Here is a 25,598-nt window from a genome sequence, read left to right as displayed (position 1 = left end):
TTATGATAACCACATGCTAAAATATGTTGTTTACAGTTGTACTAGCAGAATTTTAATTTGCATAGCTTTGATTATTAGCTTATGAAGCTCAGTCCAGACTTTCAGAGGAGCTTGGCACTTACTTCCTTCTCTCACCGTAGATGAGAAATGGGAGCAGCTGAGTTTTGAACTTTTTAGAGATCTGTCTCTGTAGGATGTGGCAATACTCCCTTGCTTACGCTATTCTAAAAAAATATAATCATGTTCTTGTTTTGATTGTGTGATTGTTTTTTTGAACAGGAAAGAACACCCAAAGAAGGGGATTCAACTGTAGAATCTTATTTAACCCAAACACAGTTTGAGCAAACAGCAGAGAGACAAAATGAGTTTTTGTCACAGGAGCTGAATCCTACATTAAATGTCATTCAAATCCAGGAAAAGTTGACAAGCCCCAGAGAAGTAAAAATGAAGTACCTCCAGGAAGACTTAAAGGATGTGCAGAGAAAATTAGAGAATTCTGAAGCCAAAAGAAAGCATGTGGAAACTCAAGTCCACTCTAGAGTCCCCGAAACAGATTATTTAAATAGCCCAGATATTTCAGAAAATGGTTCTGATCTTAATTTGAGCTTCCGACAAACTCAAAACAGGCATGAGGAAGCTGTGAAAGAGGTTTTGAACATACAAAGGCAAAAGAAGCCAGGTCTTATTTCCTCTGAAAGTGAAGAAACCAGTTCTGATCTGAGTATGTTGAAGGTTACTTATGGAGAAGTTGAAGCACTTAAACAAGAATTGAAGAAAGCATTGGAGGAAAGCGAAAGACAAAAAGAAAAAGTGAGAGAGTTACAGAAAAAGTTTGAAGACAGAGAGCAGAATGTGGCAGGCAAATTGTCTGTAGAAGAGTGTGAGGAAATGAAGAATTCATATTGTTCAGTTATTGATAACATTAATCAAGAGAAAGCATTGCTGATTGAGAGGTACAAGGAAGGGCAAGAGGAAATTAAAAGGCTACAGGACAAGCTGGCAAATCAGGTGCAGTTGGAATCTGGTGCTGAAGCTGGAGAAAGGAAAGATGTGATGCACAGAACGATAGATGAGCTCAATAGGCAACTTAGTGAATTGTCTCAGTTGTACAAAGAAGCACAAACAGAGCTTGAGGACTATAGGAAGAAGAAAACCCTAGATGATATAGCTTCAGACTACATTCCTAGAGACGAACATGAGAAACTGATGGAGGTAACAAATTCTTTGAAATACAAAGCAGAAAATGAGTTATCAGAAATAAAATCCCAGTATACAAAAGTATTAGATGAAGCAGAAGAACTCAAGCAACTGTTAGACATTCAGAAACAAAACTCTTTGCCAATTACTGAACACCGTCAGGTAATCAATGCACTCAGAAATACCATAAAGGAGATGGAGGAAGAAATAAATGAGCTCAAACGACTGCTTAGCAACAAGGAAAGTGAATTAAGAAACTTGGAAAAGGCGTTACTGGAAGAAAAAGCTGCAATTAATGAAGCCATGGTACCCAAGGCCTCGTATGAAAAGCTCCAATCCTCACTGGAGGGTGAAATTAGTGCTTTGTCATCTAAACTGAAGGATGTAATCCGAGAGAAGGAAAATGTATCCTTAGATGCCCTGAAACTGAGAAACGAAATTTTGCACTTGAAAGAAGCGAAAGAAGGTATGCATACTCTGCTTGAAGCAAAGGAACGGGAGGTGACTGATCTTCAGCACAAGTACCACCAGGTTCAAGAAGCTCTTATTGAAATGAAAAACTCGTCAAAACTAGAAGAAGATAAAGACAAAAAGGTCAGTGACTCAGTACAGTGGAGGGGTAATGTGAGTTCAGAGTGCAAAGCTGGTGCTGAGTGACCTAACAGACTATGTTGGTTCACGTAACTTCTGAGTGCGTTTGCCCCTCTGAAAATCCAGGTATTGAAGGCAAAGGAGTTTTCTGTTGTGTTGGCTTTGCAGTTTGTTTCCCTCCCTTGTGGAGATACACATGATCTTTCAATTTACCGCTTTTAAATTCTGCTTAGGTTCACACTATTCAGACAGCTGAAGTCAAAGAAGTGAGATTTACAGCAGGAAGGTATTCCAGAGGAGACAAGAAGACAAAATATCAGGAAGGAGCAAAAATTCACTGTTGGGATATTACTACGTCATCTTAACCATAACATGGTTTGACTAATTTTCCTTTGCAGTTACCACATCCGTCACTACAAATTCCTTTATAGCTGTGATAGCTAACCTGTGTTTGGTTCAGCAGCAAAATTTGTAAAGATGGTAAATGCATCCCTTCTTGTTTAATAGTGGTGTTGTTCAGAGCAAGGAGTGCAGTTTGAATAGACTGGACTAGGATAGGAATAGAGGAGCATTGGAACCCTTTGCTTATGTGACATCTCTGTCCAACAGTTTATTTACAATTTGGTTTTCCCCACTTCTTAAATTTAAGTCACAAATAACTCGAAGATAAGACATATGGGAATGTAGTATGCATAACATCTTGTAATGAAAACCTGTTTTGCCTCTCTAGATCAATGAAATGTCAAAGGAAATTAGCAAATTAAAAGAAGCATTGAACAGCCTTTCTCAGCTCTCCTACTCAACCAGTGCCCCCAAAAGACAAAGCCAGCAGCTGGAGGTGTTACAGCAACAAGTGAAGCAGCTGCAAAACCAACTGACTGTAAGTGTGATAATTTGTAAACCTAACATTAGTCCCATTTCTCCAAAGAAACATGTACTATTCTTCATTCTGCCTTGTTTAAAATAGAGTACAATCAGTGAGTACATGGAAAAGAAGTTTCATCCAAAAAATCTGTAATTTCTCTTTCTCTGAAACATGTAGGAATTTGTAAGTCACGAATAGCACTTTAGAAAGAGCATAACTAAAGAAAGCTGGTTTTCCACATATTTTTCTCAGAACAGTTGAGAAGCAGATTTCTTGTAGTAAAATGGAGTGACCAAACCTGCTGCTCAGACCTTAATTTGGGAAAAAGGATGATCAGTGTGCAGAGGATTTTCAAGAACATTCATCAGCTGAAGTTGATTTGGGTTTTTAAGCTTTTTGGAAGAAAGCATGGGGTTTCAAGTCAAGCAAATGCACTGTTTATGGGGAGCCTAGTTTATTCTCTCTGAAATTCTGAATGCCTTACATTTTTTTTTTCTAATTTTGTTGTTCGTGCATGAAAGATACAGTCTCATAAGCTGGGTTGAGTCCTGTAGTTTACCTGCCCAAAGGAGAACTTCATTCACTGTTGAGGATGAAAGGAAAGTATTGTCCAGTGGAGGCTTGTGTTGAGGGCTCTGGAGTGCCTCTGAAAGGAGAATTTCCAGACTGACACACTAAGTGGTGTCTGCTTCCTACCTTTCACAGCAGAAAAAGAGGGCTTAGTATGCCAGAAAAATTCCCTTGCAGGCAAAAGAAATAGTAGGCAGAGTATCCTATCAGTGTGAGGGCCCAGACTTTCTTATTATCCCTGTGTGAAAGAACCCTTCATCTCCCATTAATTAGGACCAGCAAAGTAGTATGAAGTGCAAAGGTGTGCATTACTTTGGGAGACCAAGTAGCATTTAAAAGAGGACAGAAACACTCTTTCTTTCTAGTAGGTTAGCTTTCCTAACATCTCCATATATCTTTGGAAAGGTGGCCTCTGAGTTGTGACAAGCTGTGATCATTGAAAAGGACTGGGTGGCTTTCATTAAGTCAGGATCTTGCAGCACAAGACCTTTGTAAGCACCTCTGTTCACCTGGGAAGGCATCAGCTCTAACAGAGGGGCTGATGCCTTTCTCGGGCTCACCTAAAAACAGAGGCCAGACAGAGTTAGAGATTAAAAGCAGATGTATTGAATGAAGAATCTTCAGGTATTTAAGGGCAGACAAAACTTCCCCAAAGGGGCTACACCAAAATGGACAACAATCAGGAGTTTGGTCCATTTACGTATCAGGGATTAATCCTCCAATTACAGCTTCAGCTAATGCAGTCATATACCCCCAGTTTGCTCCCCCCAATTCACTTTTGTTTATACTTTTCGGGTCCTGAGGCAGTAAGGTGTCCTTGAGTTGCAGGCCTAGAGGGATTGTTTTGTCTGAATATTAATAGGAGAACAGAAGCTGACAAGCTATAGAGTTTTAGAGTTATACCCAAAGCACTGCAGGATTTGAAAAATATAAAAGCAAAATCCTAAGGCATCAGGGTCACTGCCTTCTGGGAAGAGCTGAGTTGCAGTTGAGAGTTGATTTGTCAGAGTACTGTTGGCTTTCCTTAATTCTGGTTGCTGATAAGCTTGGAAATAGAGTATGTGCTCATTCCACCCCTTTGCAGCACAGCACTTCTTCAAATTGATGATATCATCAGTTTTTTTTACTGGGGCAGGTAGAGCTACAGCATTTTCCTGGACATTCTTCCAAGCAAATTTAGAGTGCCTGGTGAGACGACACTATCTGAGCTAGTTTTCAATGCATTACATAAGACTATGGTTTGAATTTTCCCCAGTCAGAATCTAGATGGGGTGTTTCCAGTTCGATAGTTCTGAATACTCTGTGCCTTTCTGCTTAACTGTTTTCTAGGAAACAAAGAAACAACACCAGGAAATTGTCTCAGTTTACAGAATGCACCTTCTCTATGCTGTGCAGGTATGGTTGCATGTTGTCAGTCACTCAGGGGGTTAGTATTATAACTGAAGATGTTTCTTCTGCTGATCTAGTAAGAATTTAGCATGTTTTCACATCCCTCCCATAAGGTATGACCGTTCAACAACAAATTTAACACTGCTTCCACTTGGGAAATGGATCTAATTACTATACCTGAAAAATAGTTTGTCAATATTCTTAAGGACTAGAGGTGCATGAATTCAATTATCTTTTTTTCTTTCTCCCTTTGTCTAGGGTCAAATGGATGAAGATGTCCAGAAAGTGCTTAAACAAATTTTGTCAATGTGTAAAAGCCAATCACAGAAAAAGTAAACAAAAAAGCCAAGGAAAACTCCCTATTTTTATTAATCCTGTTATGGTTGTTTTATCTAGATTTGCCTTAACATAAGATTTCAAATTGGCAATTTGCTGCTTTTGTGTTGTTGTGCTGTTTGTGAGGGGGATATATTTGTCTGTCTGTACCACTTTCATGTGCATTTCCATGTGCAGTAGCTAAACACATGCCTGCTTTTCATACCCAAAATGCAAGTATGCTCTTCAGACTTTTTACATAGGCCACTCCATGTCATGTTTACCTTGTGAGTACTTTTCCAGCTTCCTCCAACAGCAGCAGGTTAACCTGGAGGAACGCACTGGTGTTGCCTGGGTAAAGGTGAAACTCTGCGAGGTCTTCTGTACTGATTGTAAGATGCATCTTTACTGGGTGTGTTTGATGCTGCAACACTCAGATGGCTGACTGCATTTTGCCATGTGCAGTCTTTGGCAGAGCAGAAGTGAACCTTGCAGCAGCCAGCAGGAGTTGATATTTATGCTAAGCCAGAACATCAAACAGCTACACTTCCTGGTGTAATATTATTTAAGATTAACACACTAAAGTGTAGCTGCCCCAATTCACCCAATGCACTGAGTACATGAAACCCATACCATGCTTCATAGTTTCCTTAACTACCTGGTAGTGGAATGGAACTATTTCAAAAGGTAAAAGCATTAGTTTATTGAAGTTATGTACAAAAAGAACTGTCTCTATAAATAGCCCTTTATGATAGGTTTAGCTGTCTATGCAAGCATTGGCCATGAAGCTCAGGAACAAAACCAGGTCATATACTTTTAGACAAGGGAATCTAGTGAACACAGGATGTTTACAGTGAATGTCAATGCCTCATACTTCCTAACCTCACTTTTGTAAAGATCTTCTCTTCGGTATATTTTTACTGGCCCTCTAATGAATTTTTTTGTAACGAAACCATTTTTTCTACATAATATTTGCATTAAGCTTATTAACAAATATTTTTAGGTAATTGTGTCTTAGAGAGTTTCTTTTTATACCCCCAAGTATTCAGTAATAGTGAAGCATAGTGAAGTGTTTTCTGTTTGTAAGAAATTTGTACGGAATAGTAGACCTGTCTGTCAGTGTCGTCCAGAATAATGAAGTGTAAAATTCAGCCTGCTGTTCCAAAAAAATACAGAAATGATAGGTAGAGAGCAGCAGGAGGTGTCAAAAAATTCTGTATGTTGTTTCGAGAAGCTAGGGGCATCAATAAAGCCTTTATCAGCACTTCTACATTTAAAGTCAAATAAAAATGCCTGATGTGGAATAGAGTGAAACTATGGAAAAATGTTTTAAGCAGACACTGCACTTGAGGGTACAACCATTTTAACAAGCTTGCGGCTTCAATATGGTATTGTGTGTTTTTTATTCTATGGGGATATGTCTCTATTAATAGAGAAATCTTTCAGAGCTATATAATCTATGAAGTTTATATAGAGTCATAATATGACAGGAGTCAGCAGTGCCTCAGGCTGACTGGACTCATAGTGCACTTATATCAGATAATTCCTAACTCTGGCAAAGCTAAAAGGATTTTTAAAAGCAAAAAGAAAACCACCACCTTTGCATCAATTAGACCTTGATGTTACTTTTCTTGAGTGGTTTAACTAATGCCGTCTAATTTTGAACAGTATTTTATAGTTAGACAGCTTTGAAAATGCTCCAAAGAAATGTGAAAACAATTTTGCTGCATCACTTCAAAAAGAACAAAATTTTAAGCATGCTAATGCTGCAAGTATAAAACTTGATGAACCATTTTGTAGGTTGCCTGATGGATTTAGTCTTCTACTTTGATTTGGTATGTATATTTATTACAATTACCTTTGTGGAATATTGGAAATTATATACTACAGCATAACAAGTTTCTTTATATGTAATTTACAAGAAGTTTCCTCATGCAGCAAATAAACTATTTCCAATTTTTTTTTCATTTTTGTCTTCATTTACTTTTTGTATTGAGGGAAATCTCACTACACTGTTATAGCATAGTACAGATATGTTCTATATCTCCTGTTTAAATGGATGCCACAAGAACTAGGTTTTCCTCCCTGAAACTGCATCTTCATTGTTAACTGTCTTTATCTAAATCCAGTCCAAACCCCACGCAGTGAGTTTTGCAGATGATGCCTTCTATCTCATTGATAAGTTTGTAGCCATTTCTCACATGGGCATCCTGCTAGAGGTAATACAGGTTTCCCATTTGTCACTGGATTTATTCCAGCAAAGCTTAAAGTACCTTAGAGCTGTAGCACAGATCAGCAATGTCCCACAGTTCTTCAGCACTGCACACACAGAACTACAATGGGAATGTATGTAAGTGTATATGAACACGGATATATGGATATATCTGCTTTTTAACAGTCAGCCCCATTGTCTTTTATTGTTTCTTCTCAGTTTTATTTGTGAAACTGTTCCATCAGTGACTTATTTGCTAGTATATTCTTGCCTGAAGGAATTGCATCTCTTGTGATCACATCCCAGGGCTTTTTGGCCTCTTGTAGCAAATTTCTGTAAGCTGCCCAGCACCAGGTTTCCTTTGAAGACAGAGAGACTGACATGCAGAATCTGGGCCTTCAGGGTACATCTGCCTAAGCTGCTGTTCTGGAACATCCACACCTGCTTCTGACCTCCTGCACGATCAGTCATAACAGCATGGGCAGCATTTTTATAGTGAATGCCTTTCCCTCTCTCTATTAGATGTATGAGTGCTGGGAATAAACTCCTCTTGCCAAACTCACTCACTGCAGTTTGCACACAACAGATGTAATTTGGTCAGAGAGCTTGAGCATACTAGCTCTTCTCACCCACCCTATGTCCTGTCTCAGTGACAAAGGATGGTAGCAGGCATCAGATGGAAGCTTGGAGGAGACCATATCCTAGATCTGCATTAAGATCCCGTTTTCTTTTGCTTCTTTTTTTTCTTTTTCCCCCTTTCTCTTGTTGTGTAAACTAAAGACAAGTTCCTGTAAGCAAGTATTGCCCTGGTTATTTATCAGCTGGCTCTCACAGGGCCCTTCTTTTGCCAACCCAAATCAACACGAGAAGATGGTGGAGGGTGAAAACCCAGAAGGAGAACTTTTTGCAGTGTGCCATGTGTCCCTGTTAGACAGATCTTTTGGCTGCAGCAGCACACAGTGGCACATACCCGACACCTGAGCACAGGGGGCATTATCCTCTGAGATGAGTCTGGGTTCCTGGGCATGTTGCATAGCAGACTTCCTGCTGGAGCCTCATGGGTGGAGGCACAGGTAGAGAGCCAATCTTGCCCATGCTGGCTGAGCATGGGGCTCAGGGACGGCAGAATGGCCTGCTGATTGCCTTCCCACCTCTCCTCATGCCAGCTGCATGGTGATGTGATGTGATGTGCTGTGTGTCAGCATAAGACAGCAAAAGTCCAGGGAAGACCATGCTGCTGTGTGCTGCAGCAAACCACACAGAGGGCCCCAGGAGAAGCTCCCAAGAAAGGGCCAGTGCAGAATTTGGCAGGAAATCCCTTGGCAGATGCCATTTCACTATATGGAGCTGTTGAAGCCCACTTCATGTTCTGTGTGTTTGCCAAAGAGTGGCTGGCTGGGGAGAAAGAGGTAGGTGGTGTGTGATTTTAGTGCTAGTGCTTCAGAGCTGCATAAATTGCTGCAGAGTTAGACCACGAATCTTCTCTCTGGAGGGGTCTGGCAGGTGGGGTACCAGCCGAGATAGAGTGTTCAGGAGGGGGGAGGGTAAGCCAAGAGGCTGGAGTACCATATGGGACATGAGAGGAGAGCTGGCTCATGGCACTGGAACAGGGGGTTCATGTCATGCCATTTGCCTGTCTGACCTTTCCCAGGGAGGCTCTAGCTTGGGTCAGGCCCACCAAAGCACCCTAGGGCTTCTTCAGACCAGTGCCAGCCCTCATCTGAGCAAGAGGCAGACACAGAAGGCAGACCCAAAGTGCTGCAGGGAAGAATGGCTGTCTCAGGTGGTGTGGGCAGGGCAGGTCCTGGAGCAGAGACAGCCTCCCGTGGCTTTGGCTGTCTGGGGTCAGGGCCCCAATGTGCTGCTCGGGACCCAGGCTGCAGAGCAGCTGTGCCTGTTGAGTAACTGTGGAAAAGCTCTGGGGGAGGTAGGTGTGGAGGTTTTAGAGTAGCATAGGCAGATCCCAGCATATGTTCCACAGGCACGGCTGTAACACAGCAAATTTTTTCAAGCAAATAGAAATTGGTGCAAGACTTTTAGGACAGTTCAGTCACCTAAATCATCTATTAGCTGTGGGTTTGGTCTGCCACAGAGAATACTAAAAGTACTGAATTTAATGTCAAAGCACACTACAAGAGTTTGAGTACCTTGAAACCTTCATCTATACCACCACTTGGTTCTGCAGCCATGAGTCACTGCATACTTGTGGGTGCTCACCAGTTCTCAGCAGAGCATTTCATAGAAGTGAACTTTGAAATGCTTTTCTTCATCCCTGCTTCCTCCTCTGTTTGGATCCTTCACAATCCTTTTGTACATAAGTAACAGAGACACTAAGCACAGACTAGAACCATGTTTTGGTTCTACATCTTTGTTCTTCTCAGGGCAGTAACAAATTCATTCTCCTCAGCAGTCATTTCCTCAAAACCCTTGTCTTAGAATTACAATGGTGAATTGCAGCTAAATAAAAATCAGTGATATAGTGTCTACTAATTTGAGGAAGCCTGAGTTCAAATTTTTATAACTACAGAACAGACCTACCAGCCAAGTCTGCTGATGGTGAGAAGGTTGTGCTTTGCCCAACACCTGTTAGTTAGATTTCCTAAGCTTCAGTACTATGTGACAAAACATCTTCTAGGAGAAATGACAGCCTCTGTCACATCAGACACGATGTGGCATCCTGCAGGGCTCCTCTGATGACCATTCTTGCCTTTGTACAAGCAGCAAAGGTTTGTGCCAGTCCCCAATCCTATGGGTGGCTTCAGGAGGGTCTGTTTTGTGGTACCACCTGTAGTTCCTGCAGCATTTCATGGCACTGCATTTGTAGGTATTTACAAACCTTTGGCTGCCCTGACAGACTCTTAATTGGTGAGTTTAACACAGGTATTTATGCAATCGTTGGGCTTTCAGTCTATTATTTTAAAAGCCTGCTCGCACGCTGATCTGTCCAGATTCACAGTATTGGCCCCCTTTGTACATTTTCCAACAGCCTGAAATGCTCAGACAGTTGGTAATGGGGCCTCCTACCAGCAGCTGGAGATTGGAAGCAGGCACATCTCAGTGACATCATCTCCTGCAAGGAGCTCAGGGCTGGAGCCCGTCTGCCCCTGTCCCCGCGGGTGGCCGTCTGCTCCTGCCTGCCTGGCTGAGCCCAGCACGCTCACGGTGTGCTGCTGTTAACCCTGCCTGGGGGATGCTGCGGCTGGTACCCAGTGACCCTCGGGAGACTGGCATTGTCTACAAACACCAGTGTGCCTGCATGGGATGTTGCTCCACTGCCGTCACTTTTCCCTTCGGGACTAGCCGAAATGCTCCTTAGTGATGGCTGGGCTAGGGCCCATAGCACTCTTTCTTCATTCCCTGTCGTAGAGCACCAATAGTCCTCACCTGCTACACATTCGGAAGCCCTTTCCAAAAATGTTTGGGTACATTTGCTTCTCTGTAAACATTCTGCTGCCCACCAGGAGTCATCCCCCAAAGCATCTGGTGCTGGATTAAACTGCATTTTCCAGACAAAAAGAAAAAAACCTCAAACATTCCTGAGAAAGAAACCTGGCATTTCTTCTCCTCGGAGCCTCCCTCGCAGCTGGAAAACTGTGGGGAGTGACAACTCAAAGCACAAAGGTCTGCACTGCCCCATTCCTAGAAATAGGTTGTCTGTATTCTTGCTGTCCAAAGTGCAGCTTCCAAGAATGCGGCGCTCCGTTCAGCAATTGGTGGGGCCACAGCTGGGTGTGAGCACAGCTGGACAGATGTTGCAGACCCGGCGCACACGTACCTGCGCAAATATTTCTGAGCCAGGCGCCTGCAGGAAGGTCCCGGTGGGGAGGGCAGGTGCTCCCTGGCTGTGCTGCTTCTGCATTGTTCCCTGCACGAGTGCCGAGGGTCTGGACTGGACGGTGGGAGCGGCTCTGGCCCCAAGCCCTGCGCTCTCTGAGGGCGGCTGTGTGGTTTTCAGAGGTCTCTGAAATTCCTGCCCTTGTGCCACGTGAAGAATTCGTGTCACCGTCCGGCGGCCTGCGAGGGGCAGGCTGGCAGTGTTTCCTCCGCAGATGCTTTGGTCGGTGGGTGTCTGGCGTCGTTCCCTTGCAAATATCCGCGTAATTAAAGCCGACCGGGATCACCCAGGCTGGGTCGCAGCGTGGAGGAAGTGGAGGGCGCGCAGCTCTGCACAGCGCTGTGCCTCTCTGACAGCTTTTCTGGGAGCCTTGGTCAGCTCTGGAGAGTGACTGCTCACAGCAGCAGCCTGGATATACCCCAGCTCCTCTGGAGCCTGTTCCGTGCCACTTTTAGTTTATTTGGAGAGCATACGTGTTTGGCACATTGTGTACAACAGGCAACTAATGACACACTCAAGAGAAGCGCCGGTTATTTATTCCAGTTGTGCAAGGTTGAGTGCTCAGTGGTATTCCACCAATCAAGCACACCAACTCTCAAAACTTTTTGCTGTTTATACATTCTGGTATTAAGGAAACTCCGCAGTCTGACCACTGCTGAGCCTCTGCGGCAGTCACACTCCCAGACTTTCACAGCTGGGACCGAAGCCCATCACAACAGGCGGCTCCAGTGCGGCAGCGGATGCCCCAAACACTCCACTCACAGTCAGACCAGGTTGCCTTGCTGGTTCCACCCCGGGTTTCCCATGAATGAGTCTCGGACGTCTCCTTCCACAAAGCCATTTATTCACGGCTCAGTTACACAGAAACAGCTTGTGCTGATGCTTCCGAGGAGAGACCTCCGAAGAAAGGAACCCAGGTGCAAATGTAGCTCTTCCTCTCCAGTCGACTCCTGCCACGCCCTCCGTTGCAATTCACCTTGCTGGCATCACCCGTCTTCACCTCTTTTGCTATCCAAAATGCAATTGCCGGCCTCTGCTGTGTCTCCCCTCACCCTGGCTGGTTTCACCGGGCTTTGTGCTCTTTGTTAATCACACGGTTCGCAGTTCACGGCCTCTTGTCTCTCTCTGGGCTCCCACCCACAGCTCAACCTGAATCTCGAATTCAGCTTGCAAACACAACTGCCTGCACCATGTGTATCCCTCAACATTAGCAAACATAGGCATTAATGTTCATGGGCTAGAAGGGACACAGTCCTCTTATTAATTAGTATTCTACCTTCTATCGGGTAATGGTTCTCTCAGTTCTTATGCTAATTATTCGGCACCCTCAGTCTTCATCTTCTTTTGGCATGGTGGGCCATGAGTCAGTCTGTAATGATTTCTCCGTTCTGGAATTCTTTTTACCCAGTCGGAGTCAGTTTCAGCACAGTTGCTGAGTTGGCTTTATTAGTTTCTCCCTTATCTTGGGAGTTCTGCCATACGTCCTTGTGGCCTTGAAGTTCTGCATTCTTTTTGTCTACCTACCATCAATAGTACATCCTTCTTCCCAAGCTTTGTTAACCTCCCTCCAGGCAAGAGACCCTTGAAGGTTAACAAGGCAATTCTGCCAGCAAGTAATTTATCTTTCCAACACCTGGACATAACTTAGGGCTTGTTAGCTCTATCTATCTCACAGATTAAGTTTCCTTTCTGGTTGATTATGGGTGCAAGTGCCTAATTGGGTGGAATGGTTCCATGCCTCCCTTATTTTGCAAGCCCATTACTGTGCTCCACTGGAATTTACAGGGTAAAATCCGAACATATGTTCAGACAGATTTCCTATCTCAGACCTCCGGTTTTTTACTCACTTGCTCTTCCTTGGTCAGCTCCATGGTCCCATCTGAACTGGAAGGGGTAGGAGGCTGGTCAGATTTCCACTGAGAGTTTTAATCCACATACAGACCCAGGCCCCCACCCACTACCCCATCTCAAACGCTGATGGGGTGAGGATTAAAGTGGGAGTGAAATTCCCACTGTCTCTCTGCTCAGATTTTCAAAGGTATTACAAAAGTGAAGATTTTCCTGGGCAGTGCAGCTCTTTCTAGACTCCCTCGGACGCATTCCTCCAAAATACTCACATGGATTGATGTTCACAGTCGTAGTGGACATTCAAGCCCACTTCTCCTTCTGTGGGAGTCTGTTACTCCACGGAGATCAGAGCTGTGTGGGGCACCCGACTGCATCTCCCTCCAGCACTCTGCCTGGAAGAGCCCTTGCAATCAGCTGTAACAATGCAATGCACTGCCCTGCTGTCCTTACACCCAGGTAAGTGCAGAAGCAGGGTAGAAAGAGGCTGAACCCACCTGTTACCTCGTCCATTTATACCTAAACAGTCCTGGCCCCCACAAACAGTGATTCACATAAAAATGAGTTTTTGTCTCAACAAGAAGGCATCAAGCAACTATTCTGTAACAGCAGCATTTTAAAAATAATTCTGGTATTTGTTCAGTTTAATGTTAGTGTTCTTTAATGTTAATGTTCATCAAAAGCACTGCTTGGTGCTACTACACACGGTTTCTACATATTTATTTTGGTAAGACCCACCTGCTGGATTTTTCAAGCTGTTACAAAATGAGGTTAAAAGCTGACACCTACAGGAAACAGCACATGGCTTACCCCAGCACTTCCAGCTGCTCCACTAACCTCACTAAAGACTCATCTAGTCAAGTGTGTAAGAGTACTATTTCCTTGTAAATCCATGTGTAAATAAATAATAAACAACTAAATTAAATAAAAACTAAACAACTTATTCTTTTCCACCACTAACTTTGAAACTGAGGTATAGAACTGAATTCCTCCTGGGGAATTCTGTGCTTTATGGATCCAAATTGTTGTAGAAAGCCAAGGAGATACCAAAATTCAACATGCTGGGAGGTGGGAGATAATAGTAGCACCAGCACGGTTGGTGTTTTGTTGCATAAAGATTGTCAGGACCAGGAGTCAAAGGCATTATTTTGACTTCTGGAATCTTCAAAGACTGGCAGGGACTCAAAGCCTACTGCCAGTAATTTTCTGGTAGAATCAAAGGAGGGCCTTCTTGAAGACTTGAGGTCAGTTCCTACTCTGAAAATCACAAATCAAAGTAATTGGAGGGAAATCACTTGCCAGTTTTGTGGCCTCTGGATGTGGGATGCCCACAGCCCCCAGTGCTGCCCATCACAGCTGCCAGGCAGCACCATCACAGCTGAACCCAGGTGGAAGGCACTGCTTACAGCTCCACCCCACAAACTGGTTTACTTCACATGACAAGTAATTCTGAGAACTTGCATGCACCATTTTAAAATAATGCAGGTGGGCAAAATCTGAGTTATGACAAGCCTCCTCTGTGATACTACTAAAAGAAAAAAACCATGACCTGAACACTTCTTCAGCTGCAGGTTTCCTGTAGTCTAATATCTTGTTAAATGGCAGAAACAAAGTGTAGTAAAGGTAACCTGAGTTTTGGATCCCATGCAAAGTGCAGCAGGATATCTAATGCAGCAATGGATATCTGCAGAATTTAAATAACTTACTAGGTCAAAAAGATACAGTGCCCTTCAAGTCATCATCCTCCTCTTCACCCTTTTTATTTTACTGTGTTTGAACACAGAAATGTAATCAAATACATCACAGATGGATCCTAAATCAATTCACTGCCTTTCAGCACCAAATCTGTAGACACACCTCCCATGTTCTTGTCTCCCTAAAACCATGTCCATGAAGTTAAAGTGCACAAGCAGTCCCCTACCTCTGGGCACCTAGGCCAGGACTCAGCCTATTTGGGGTACAGACACTGAGTCCTGCACAAACCATGTGTCTTTGATACATTTATTTATTCACATTTATTTAACAATTTTTTAAATGCAAGTTAATTTCTGGTATTTTGTGGTGTTCTAACTTCTTAGAGGATTACTTCCATGATCACTGTTGGTAGGCTAATCATTATAAGTAGTATTTCAAGAAGCAACACAATACATCTGTAGGCAATTACATAAAAATTCAAATGTTAAGCCACAATTCCTGAGCACAATACAAGAAACTCAGATATTCTAAAATAAAATCACACCAAGAAAGTGGTGGGTCCTACTTAATTTTTATCCTGTTGCCCAGGGATTATGTAAATCATCCTGGATACTCAGGAGTCAGGGATAGCATTAATAATTCCCAATGAGACCATAACTTTTTTTTTCATTGAAGAAATTGACACAGTAAGCCAGAAGGAAGTTCATTTATACCTGTCCTGAGTATACTTTAGTTTGGAACAAAACCCCAGTGAATAATAAAAGTAATTTAGAATATTAGGTATCTATATCAGCCTTGTAGTTAAAACACTTGTAATTGTTTCTAAATTTAATTTATAAATACAAATGTATAAATGATATATAAACTATTAACTTTACTGTAAACTTTATTGCAATAAATGAATTATTTGCACAAAAAACAACAAAACACTGTGCATTCCAAAAGTATACTCTTGCTGGCAATAAGCAAGAGGTGAAAAATTATCCACAAAAGCATTTTAAACTTAAAATAAACCCAAAGGGTTCTATTGAATTGTGGAACAATCAACTTGGTAACATATGAACACGCTGTTTTCCACAGAAAACAAAGCAAGACCTCATCTGACAGACAACAAAACTACACCAGAGTCTAAAGCTGCAGAAACCATCTGCAGATTGGTGACTCCTTGATCCCATCCCACAGCAGAGAGGCAGGGAGGGCTCAGTCTCTGTGTGTGATCTGCAGACTCTGCATCCAGTGCAGTGCCTGGCTGTTCCCAGGTACTTCCCATTCTGGGCAGATTGGTTGGTATGAAAGGACAAGTGGAGTTTTGACCTAAGCACAACCCATCTGGTGCTCTGGAGGTGGGACACTGCAGAGAACTGCCCAGGAACCACACTCCATTTCAGGCAACATGAGGTCAGCCCCAGTGATTTGAAAACACTGCTCCATGGGACACAGGCAGATATTCCCCTGCTGCAATTCAGGAGTGACTCCTGTTGTTGAAAAGGGCTACTGAGAAGGCAAATGAGTTTTATAAATAACTTTCAATATGAAACATTTCTCTCTCCTGATTGTTAATACCACCAGTAGAGAGCAGCAGAGTAGGAGGACATTAATATACAGAAACAGTTCAGCTGCAGCACTCTTGCAGATGTGTAATAAACCACTGATCCAAAACAATGATGTTGCCAGAACAGTTATGAATAATGAGTCAGTAAATCCTGGCTTCTATATCAATTTACCAATTCAACATCAGTTTGCAGACAAAATGGTAAATTGGTGTCAGATGGAATTCCAAGGAGTTGAGTTATATTAAGAATTAATCAGGATGAGGAGAAGCCTAGTGGCTTCACTGACACATGTCAGCATTTGCCAGCAAGAAACCACCTGCTGCTATTAAGAGATCAGTTTGAAAATGTTATTCTCCTTCAAGACAAATTTGGTTTTAAGTCACTGAAAGTTAACTGGCTAATATACAACAGTATTCAGACTTTCCCTTGTGTAATTGCTTACTGAAAGCCAAAGACAAAAAACATAATACAAACAAAAATTCTTGGAGAACATCGTAAAAAGCATCAATGTATTACACAAACAGTACTTTAACATCTGTGCTGGAAGCAATATTTATAGGACATCAACTCCTCTTTCTGCTTTTTCAGCTTCAATTTGAGTCAAGGCTAAGAATGTTTGCAGTGGAAGTAAATGAAAGTCTTGAGCTTTCTTATTCCAGAGTTTAAAAATAAAATCAATATTAACTCTATCAAACTCTACATCTTTAATTTAGTTTTGTAAAAAAATGTAATATTTTATATAAGCAAAAATATATTACAGACGCCAGCACACAGACCTACAGTTCTGCCTCACTGATGTTCTCATCAGGGCAACAATAGTATTCCACAAAACAGATCTGTCCATCTTCATTCCTAATCATATACTGCAGTGAAAGAAATCCTTGAGCATCTGTTCGAATGGACACTTTACAAGACAAAGCCAGTGCCTTTGTGGATGGTTTAAGCAAATAAATCTTGTACCTGCAGGAGAAAAAAACAGTAATATGAAAAAAATACATTGTACAAAGAGGAGCTGAAACATTAGTAATGAATAAAGACCCAGAATAAACAAAAAACAATTAAGAACACGATTATTTGGTCTTTACCTGGTGACATTAAACAGTCCTTGTCAGCACTTAGCTTTTGATTACAGACACAGACTTTTATCAGATGGAGAGTATTTATGCTCCCCATGCTAATAAAATAAATGTTATAGTAATGCAAAAACACTTTTCAAACTTCACATCAAGAATGCATGACCTAGCATAGAGGGCATCAGTCACAGGCTTTCTAACCTGTTTGTCTGGGTCTGGGTACAGTGGAATGCTTCCATCAAATCAGAGTCCCTAGGGTAGTCTAGATGTGCACTTCCAGCATTTCCAAAAGTGGATAACCTGGAAGACAAAAAGCACCATCTCAAAATGCCTGATTGAGAGCTCTGTACAAACTCATCAAAATGACTCATTGTACATATCTACATGTCTACTTCACAAAACACTGCTGTTTGTTTCACTTTATTTAATAAAAAATGCTGAACTGCCCACACCAGTGTCACATTTACCAGGTTGTGAAAACACTCATTATTATGTTAATTAGATATACTGTGATTTGCTATACTCATTACAATTCTTCCTGAAATGAACCAGTACTTTAAAACAGTTCCCCTCTCTCCACTGTGAAAACTTCCAGTCCTCACCAAAGGAAGCCAAGCACGAACTTTTGAGTTGAAAGCTGTTTCTAGTACCTGAAGTAGGGTTTATCTGGAGACATGGTAATCTGCAGAACTTCACTAGTCATATCCAGTTCAGCAAATGCTTCTCGTAGTCCCTCTGACTGCAGGATAATTTTATTAACAACCTTTGTACTGCAGAAATCAAAATCTAACAACTCATCAGGTTCTTGAGTGTTGATTTTGCACACTGTTACTACTCCTCCTTCTTCCAAGAACAGCATCAGGGGATACCCATAACCACGATAACACATTCTAAGGGCTGTTGATGTTCCTGAAAAAAAGAACATTCCACAGACAGCATAGCTAGGACATTTGACCACTTTAGAAAACTCACATTTTTCTGGCACAAGGGGAACAGATCAATTTGATTCACCTTGTTTGGTCCAGCCTCCAATATGTTACTGAAGCACTCTTAATGCTGCCTCCTAGACATTCTCTGAAATGCTAATAGTTCTGCAGTAAAATTAAATTACTTGTGTGTAGACAACTCAAATCCAAATAATTTCAACCCACCAGGAAACACCAACTGTGACAATGAAGACATGCCAAAAATAGCTCAGAGGAATTGGAAAATGCTTGTGGTACTCTGGCTCTCTGGCTCACATCATCTTTCCTTATTGCTCTTGTTAGCTGTGCAACCCAAGCTGAAGTTAATGCAGCTGAGCTTGTGCTGTGATCACACCCTCCTGCTGCAGGTTATCACCACCCGAACCTCTGGTTTCCCAAAACCACAGTGCTCTTTAGCACAGTTGATTTAGATCTTTAGGCCAGCCACTACCAAAACTGCAGTGGAATGAGGAGCTCAATACAGAGCTGTGAGGGTAGAACTGCCCAGAAAGCTGCCATGGTATCACTACACTCCACCAGAGTACGTAGATCCATGGAAAATATACCACACCTGGCAAGGAGCTGGCTCCAAAAATAGTGAGGCAGTCCAGAAGAACAGACAAACTGATCCGGAACATCACCGACTCCTCCTGAACAGAAAATTCCTGAAAAATTTCTGCCTGTAAGTTAAAGCAGAGAGATAAAAAATCCAGAGTTTCTGCAATTATTTTAATTTGTACTTCAGAGCTTCCGTTTCAGAATTCAGTGCAATACAAAGTGATTTCTACGTGCAACACAGCTTCAATTATAGAAAAATGTGTCTTCATCCTCAAACCTAAGAAAACACAATCAGGCCACACTTGAAACAAGGTAGGATGGCATAAACATGAAATCCTAAACACTTGTCTTTTACGGTTTAAGCACGAGCCACAAATGTTAAAGCCTAGAGCCTCTTACTTCTGGAGCTGGAAACATTCAGGGAACTTTACAATGTATCATCCTTCTCCAGTAACAATACTTGCTTTTTTAAGCTCAGAGCATGAATAAACATTCCAAATACTAGAAGTACATAATAACAGAACAGAACAGTGACTTCACCACTCCAAAATATGTGCTGAACCCTGCCTTTCACTAGCCTGATGGGGGTAAACTGCTCCACGCTATCCTGTTTGTCACTGGCACTCGCTGCTTTGTGGCACCTACAAAGCAGTAGAGTATCTCAGAAATAGAACAGAGTATCTCAGAAATAAAACATGGTGGCATTTTGGAAAAAAACTGCTTTTGAAAAACTAATTTCTTATTTTTCTGGCAGCCCAGAGGGAAAACTGGGGTGCTTTGAGCACAGCACAACCATTTTCAATCAAGTGCCTCTGAATCTGTACTCTTTCACAGTTAACATAAATCCAACCTTTTGGCTTTGGGATGAGCTATAAAAACACTTAAAGAGGGATACTCTGAGCACCTTTTTGTGCAACAATGCACAGCATGGCCAGAAGGAGTCAGGAGTTTGGTGTCACACAGTCAGGTGTGCAGGGATGTACTGGGTGCAGGTTTGTAACTCCAGCAGCATGGACACTCATAAACAAGGGCAGCCTCACCCTCCTCCATGCCAGCTCACACACCTCTGCCTTGGTTCCAGCAAAGTCTCTTCTCTGCAGGCGAGCACATGGAATCGTTATGGTTGGAAGGAACCTCTGGAGAGCATCCAGTCCAAGCCCTCTGCCAAGGCAGGGTCACCTCGAGCAGGTGACACACAAACAGTCCAGGCGGGGTTTGAATGAGGAAACTCCACAACCTCCCCGGCATTCTGTTCCAGTGCTCTCCAGCCTTAGTGTAAAGAAGTTTCTCCTCATGTTGAGGTGAAACTTCAATGTTTTAGTTTATGCCCATTGCTCTCTTTTCTGCCACTGGTCACCACAGAAAGGAGTCCGGTACCATTCTCTTGGCACCCATCTTTGAGATATTTATAAGCATTAATTAGATTCTCCCTCAGTCTGCTCTTATCCAGACTAAACAGACCCAGCTCCCGCAGGCTCTCCTCACAACAGAGATGCTCTGCTCGTTTAATCATCTTTGTGGCCTCCGCTGGACCCTGTCCAGTGGCTCCCCGTCCTCCCGGTGCTGCGACAGCGGCGGTAACCTGTGCCAGGTGTGTGGCAGCCGTGCCCTGCCCCTCGCCGATGTCCCCGTACCTGGATGAAGGCGTTGGCCTGGATGCACTTGGCATCCTCCACCGTGACGCGCAGCCCGCTGGCCGTGGCCAGGCAGGTGGCGTGGTCCTGGAAGTGCACGGCCCGCAGGAGGCTGGACAGGTGCCGGGCATTGTCCAGGCTGGCGGACAGCGCGTAGCGCTCGCCGCTGGCGGGCGGCCGCGCCGAGAGCGGCATGGGCGGGCAGCGGGAGCGCGGCGGGCGGCGCGCCGGGAGCGAGCGGCGCGGGCACGGCAGAGCGAGCGCGGCCCCGCGAGCGGGAAGTGACATCAGAGCCCCGCCGGCGCCGGAAACGCGAGCGCCGGAAACGCGACACGGGAAGTGGCGCCGGCGGAGAGCGAGCCCGGCATGGCGTGGGGACGGATGGCGGCCAAGAGGAAGCGTGGAGCGCTGCCTGCGGGGAAGGCGAAGCGCGCCAGGAGCGCCCCGAGCGCGGGCGAGGCGGCGCCGGAGAACGGCCCGCGGGAGCGCAGCACCGCGCCGCAGGAAAACAGCGTCCCGCCGCAGGAATACAGCATCCCGCCGCCCGTGTCCCAGGTACCGCCGCTCGGCCCGGGGCACCGGCCGCCCCGCCGCGCCGGGGCTCGGGCCGCCTGGGGGAGCACGGCTGCTCAGCCGGGACAGAGAGGATTATTCGGAATCCTTTACAATACCGGCGCTAGTAAAGTAAACGTTGCGCTGCGTCGTTTCCGTGGGAATGCGCGAAAAGCGCTGTTCTGGTCCATGTCGATCAGATGTGTTAGTTCAGTCTCAGAAATATTTCCAAGAGTTAGGCAATTCTGTTGTGTACAGAGGGTGTATGGAAATTGAGCCTCTTCCATTTATGGATCATACGGGGAAGGTTTCGGTAATAGTTTGCTTGTAAGAAAACCGTAAACACAAAGATTTCGCAATATCGACAGGATTAGCTGGGCTGTGCTCTGGGGCTGTCCCTAAACCCATTTTGCAGGAAAGTAAGCGATGCTCGTGGCTTTTTCGTACTTCTGTGGGAGTGAAAGGCCGTGCCTGGGAGCGGATCAGGATGAGGACGGTTCCTCCTGTACAAGCAGTGCCCCCCTGCTCTGTAGGGAATCTCCACTCTTGCTGAGAGCATGGTTCTGTCCGAGCAGGCAGATAAAAACAAAGGTTTATGCTATGTCTTTCTGTATTTACTGTCCAAACTTTTGTTTCTGCTGCATTATAACAGTATTAAGGCTAAAAGCTTCCCACATAACTTGTATCTTCTCTCTAGGGCAAATGGAAAAACAAGGAGCGAGTGCTGATATTCTCCTCGCGTGGAATTAATTTCAGAACAAGACACCTAATGCAGGACTTAAGGACATTGATGCCTCACTCTAAAGCAGGTGGGGGTTGAACATCATTCCTAACTTATACTTTGAGAATACTTTTAAGCCAAGAGCTCCTACCAACCTGTTCTTTTATTTAAAAAAAATGTGGTACAGGAAAGTTTTGGTGAAACTTGTATCTTAAACAGGCACCTTTTGAGCCAACAAGAAAAACAATTGTTATATCATGATATTTTCTGGTGAATGCTGTGGCATCAGTCCCAAACCTACACAGATAGTTTTGTTGCTATGTTTATTTATTCTATAACATTACAGAAACAATTTGATAATTACCCTTACATTTATAAACTAGTAACATTTTTGCAAAAAACTTTACAAGAAGAATATCTTGTATTAAATTGGTTTTCCAGCCTTGTAAATGTTTTTTTTGTCTTCCAGATACTAAAATGGACCGTAAAGATCAGTTATTTGTAATCAATGAGGTAATTCAGAATTTATCTTGGTCCTTCTTTATTTTATTTTATTTTCTATGGGAATTCAGCATGCAAGGGAAAGGGACAACCGAGGTCAAAGTGTGACTTCATAGGCGAAAATTATGGATATACAAAAGCTTCGTATTTTTGTTTAAACACAAAGTTGACTTTTGATAAATAAAACCAGAATTAAACTTTTAATTAGATACAGATTTTCATCATGAAGAAATACAGCATAATGTGCTTTTCTGTGTAGGTAAGAGGTGTAGTACAGCTTGTATTGAACAGTGAAGGACACAAATATGCAGTCAGCCCAGATTTAGTAGGACATTGATAGTTCTGAACCTAGAACCTAATGTCTCAGTTTGTCTTATGTTTGTATGCTAGAGAGTTTATCAGGTTGTTTGTAGCTTTAATAAAGTTATTACTCCTTGTAGTAAGTACATGAGATTTTAAAAAAAATCACAACCCAAAAAAGCCATAACCAAAATTTGGGTATCAGTAGGTGTCATTTAATACAAGATCTTGCTTTTGAACTTGCATTTTAGAGAGGGAAAATATTAGAGATGACTGTAGAAAGTTTAAGAAAATGTCTTCAGAATGCTTGTAAACAGCTAATTTGGTGTGCTTTGTGTAGGTATGTGAAATGAAAAACTGCAATAAGTGCATCTTTTTTGAAGCCAAAAAGAAACAGGATCTCTACATGTGGTAAGGAATTGTTATGTTGTGTTACATTTCTGTTTATAGCTGCAGATGCTTCAGTTCTAGCTGAAGTTCCTACTGTAACAGTGAAGATGCATGAAATAGTGCTGCTTAGTTAAATTTGTTCTAATATTGCACTTCTGTGGATAGTGCAAATTTACAGTGCATGACAAGCTTTTGGAGACTCTTTGCAGAAGCATTTTACGAAATTATTTAGAAAACAAGTGTTTATGAAGCATGTTAAAGGAATTCAGTACAGCTATAAAAGTGACAGAAACTACTTCAGGGCAGGAATAACTGGTTGGGGTGCAGTGTGGAAATCCAGCATATCTTCTGGCTGCTGTTAACATTTTTCTTTCTCTCTTCCCCACCTGTCCTCTGCAGGCTTTCAAACACACCACACGGACCATCTGCTAAATTCTTGGTGCAGAATGGTAAGCTGGTGGACATTATTGTGTTTGTATTCTTGCTGTCTTGTCTGAAAGATTTTCTGTAAGTAATAATTTTTTTTTTCTAATCACTGTAGTTCACACACTGGCTGAATTGAAGATGACAGGAAATTGCCTAAGGGGTTCAAGACCCCTTTTGTCTTTTGATCCAGTAAGTACAGCTTTTATTTTATTTGAGTATGTTTTTATTGTTTTTGCATGACTATTGCATTTTGCCTTGTATGAAAAATAACATTTTTATTCTTTGTAGATATTTGACCGGGAGCCACACTATGCCCTGCTAAAAGAATTGTTTATTCAGGTCAGTCTGTAGTTATGGTGTTTCTTCATTAAAGATGTTTTTTGGCAACATACTTAAAAATCTTTTTTTCAAGTAGCAGTTTTACACTTCTGAACTTTGAAAAGATCACAGAGGATTGGGATCATATTCTTATGATTAGACGCAGACACTTTTTCTTAGGTTTTGGGTTATGAAATGTAACCTGGGTTTGGGATCTTAGAAAATTAAAAGGAGTTGAAAATGAGCCGTTTATGTTTGACCTCTTAAATTGCAGATGTTCAGAAACACTGCCTTTTATTACAGATATTTAGTACACCACAGTACCACCCCAAAAGCCAGCCTTTTGTCGATCATGTTTTCACCTTCAGTGTCACTGATGAAAGGATCTGGTTTCGCAATTACCAGGTGAGTGGTCTCTCTTAGCTCTTCAGAAGGAGTTCAGGGAGTAATTTCATATCAGATCCATTAATTAAGATAATAACCATTATTGTTGTTATCAGAATATGCCAGCCCCTGGTGCTTGCAGATTCAGTGTCCTGAAATGATTTACCTAATCCCATTTCTCTGGAGAGATCTGTTTCACTGAACTTGCATTCATTGAGTTGTGATTCTGTGAGGGATGTCTAGGATGTACTACCCTAGGCCTAAACTGTGCCTTAACCTAAATTGCTGCTTTGACCCAAAGTTTTACTGTTCTGTAGAAGGAATTCACAAATACCAAGTACTCCAAAAGTTTGCTTGAATTTCAAAGAACTGCTTTATGTGCAGAACTGGGTTTATACAAATCTAGCTAATCAGGTACTGTATCTCAGATTTTAATTAGGTGTGTATTGCAAGGTGCCTGCAAAGTCATGTGCTTTTATTAGATCTGTGAGAAATAGAGAAAGTGTTCTTTTTATTGCAGATAATAGAAGAAGATGCATCTCTAGTTGAAATTGGGCCTCGATTTGTCCTGAACCTTATAAAAATCTTCCAAGGTAGCTTTGGAGGACCAACTCTATACGAAAATCCTCATTACCAATCCCCAAATATGGTAAGCAGCTCTGTCTTTGTTTTCTATTTTATTTAGCAACAAATTTGAAAACCACCCTTGCAGTCAGTCTGTGCCGAAGCATCAAGTATGCCTTTCCCCATGACACTTTGTAATGCCCTAAACAGTTTGGAAACAGAGTAGTTTTGCAATCATCAAATGAGTGCATGCAGGAGTCATGTCAACTGGGAAGATGGCATTACACCGAGGGTCTTGACAATTAAGCAGAGAAATTAGCACGTGTTTCTTTAGCACCAGATTTCTTCCATCTTGCTTGAAACAAGATGAAATTTAAATTCTTATTTTTATAGCATCGCCGGCTGATAAGATTGTCAGTGGCAGCTAAGTTTAGAGAGAAGCAGCAAGTGAAAGAAGTGCAAAAGATTAAGAAAAAAGGGGCTAAGGTCCTTGTTGAAGAAGATCCTACCGAAGTAGTCTTTGAAACTCCAGCTGAAGAGAAGCCAGTGGAAATACAGTTTGTGAAACCAGAATCAAAGCCAATTGTTAAAGATAAGAAGAAGCTACGCAAAATTCAGAGGAAGAAGCAAAAAAAGCTATTCAGAACTGAAGGATCTGCATAGGTGGTACAAGGGATGAAACTTCATACAATATCAACTGAATATTGTGAATATTGGAATTTACATTGTACAGACAAACATGTCTGAATTTCAGTTTTTAAGTAAACAAAATGTATGTTTCTTTATAAATATTGAGTTTGCATTCTTTATTTTCTTCTGGGATTCTGGGTTTTGAGAAATAACACAGCATCCCATTCAACCTGGCCTTAAACACTTCAGGGATGGGTCATCCACAACCTCTCTGGACAGCTTCTCTGGAGCTATTTCTTTACATGCCTTTCATCTAGTTCACAGTTCCTGACCTGGTTCTTCCACTGACTAGTTTGTCTCCCTGTGCAGTCCCTTAAACTTCCTTGTGTTTCAAAATCTTTCTTGTGCTAGGTTTCTATTTGGTTACTCTGTTTCGATTTCCATCATCTTACTGCTGAAAGGACAAAACTGGCTCAAGAGGAAGCTGACCTGTTGAAGGAAATCTCGTATAACTT

General features: G+C 42.5%; 3 protein-coding genes across 6 annotated transcripts in view; 2 read left to right on the top strand and 1 right to left on the bottom strand.

The window, feature by feature from the left end:
• Positions 1-6,899, top strand: part of RAI14 (retinoic acid induced 14) — an 87,185-nt gene extending 80,286 nt beyond the window's left edge. For all 4 annotated transcript variants that reach the window (XM_056513325.1, XM_056513323.1, XM_056513324.1 and 1 more), the window contains 4 exons: positions 280-1,791; positions 2,519-2,668; positions 4,553-4,618; positions 4,871-6,899. In XM_056513325.1, coding sequence (XP_056369300.1) covers positions 280-1,791; positions 2,519-2,668; positions 4,553-4,618; positions 4,871-4,948 — 1,806 coding nt within the window. In that variant the 3' untranslated portion in view covers positions 4,949-6,899. The remainder of the gene's footprint in view (positions 1-279; positions 1,792-2,518; positions 2,669-4,552; positions 4,619-4,870) is intronic.
• An 8,476-nt stretch (positions 6,900-15,375) lies between these two features.
• RAD1 (RAD1 checkpoint DNA exonuclease) lies at positions 15,376-20,603 on the bottom strand. Its single transcript, XM_056513322.1, has 5 exons — positions 20,298-20,603; positions 18,677-18,785; positions 17,791-18,049; positions 17,342-17,440; positions 15,376-17,027 (listed from the first exon to the last, which is right to left on the bottom strand). The coding sequence occupies exons 1-5, from the start codon at positions 20,583-20,585 to the stop codon at positions 16,844-16,846; spliced, it is 939 nt and encodes a 312-aa protein (XP_056369297.1). The 5' UTR covers positions 20,586-20,603; the 3' UTR covers positions 15,376-16,843.
• A 7-nt stretch (positions 20,604-20,610) lies between these two features.
• Positions 20,611-25,242, top strand: BRIX1 (biogenesis of ribosomes BRX1). The gene is made up of 10 exons (XM_056513321.1): positions 20,611-20,852; positions 21,547-21,658; positions 22,040-22,083; positions 22,712-22,782; positions 23,161-23,210; positions 23,303-23,376; positions 23,476-23,526; positions 23,809-23,910; positions 24,410-24,538; positions 24,847-25,242. The coding sequence occupies exons 1-10, from the start codon at positions 20,664-20,666 to the stop codon at positions 25,114-25,116; spliced, it is 1,092 nt and encodes a 363-aa protein (XP_056369296.1). The 5' UTR covers positions 20,611-20,663; the 3' UTR covers positions 25,117-25,242.
• Positions 25,243-25,598: the final 356 nt, after the last annotated feature.

This window comes from Oenanthe melanoleuca, chromosome Z (genome assembly GCF_029582105.1).
Source record: "Oenanthe melanoleuca isolate GR-GAL-2019-014 chromosome Z, OMel1.0, whole genome shotgun sequence".
Classification (NCBI taxonomy): Eukaryota; Metazoa; Chordata; class Aves; order Passeriformes; family Muscicapidae; genus Oenanthe; species Oenanthe melanoleuca.
Note: the sequence above shows the minus strand (reverse complement) of the source record. Positions and strands in the feature narration are given on the sequence as shown.

What these genes read in the sequence shown, in the direction of transcription:
- RAD1 (XM_056513322.1), bottom strand. Translation starts at nt 20,585, where the DNA reads ATGTCACTTCCCGCTCGCGGGGCCGCGCTCGCTCTGCCGTGCCCGCGC. An exon ending in CCAGATAAACCCTACTTCAG is followed by an intron (nt 17,441 to 17,790) that starts GTACTAGAAACA and finishes TTTGTCTTCCAG; the next exon opens with GTTATCCACTTTTGGAAATG. An exon ending in ACCCAGACCCAGACAAACAG is followed by an intron (nt 17,028 to 17,341) that starts GTTAGAAAGCCT and finishes TTTCTCCTGCAG; the next exon opens with GTACAAGATTTATTTGCTTA.
- BRIX1 (XM_056513321.1), top strand. Translation starts at nt 20,664, where the DNA reads ATGGCGTGGGGACGGATGGCGGCCAAGAGGAAGCGTGGAGCGCTGCCT. An exon ending in TCCCGCCGCCCGTGTCCCAG is followed by an intron (nt 20,853 to 21,546) that starts GTACCGCCGCTC and finishes TCTTCTCTCTAG; the next exon opens with GGCAAATGGAAAAACAAGGA. An exon ending in AAACAGGATCTCTACATGTG is followed by an intron (nt 22,783 to 23,160) that starts GTAAGGAATTGT and finishes TGTCCTCTGCAG; the next exon opens with GCTTTCAAACACACCACACG.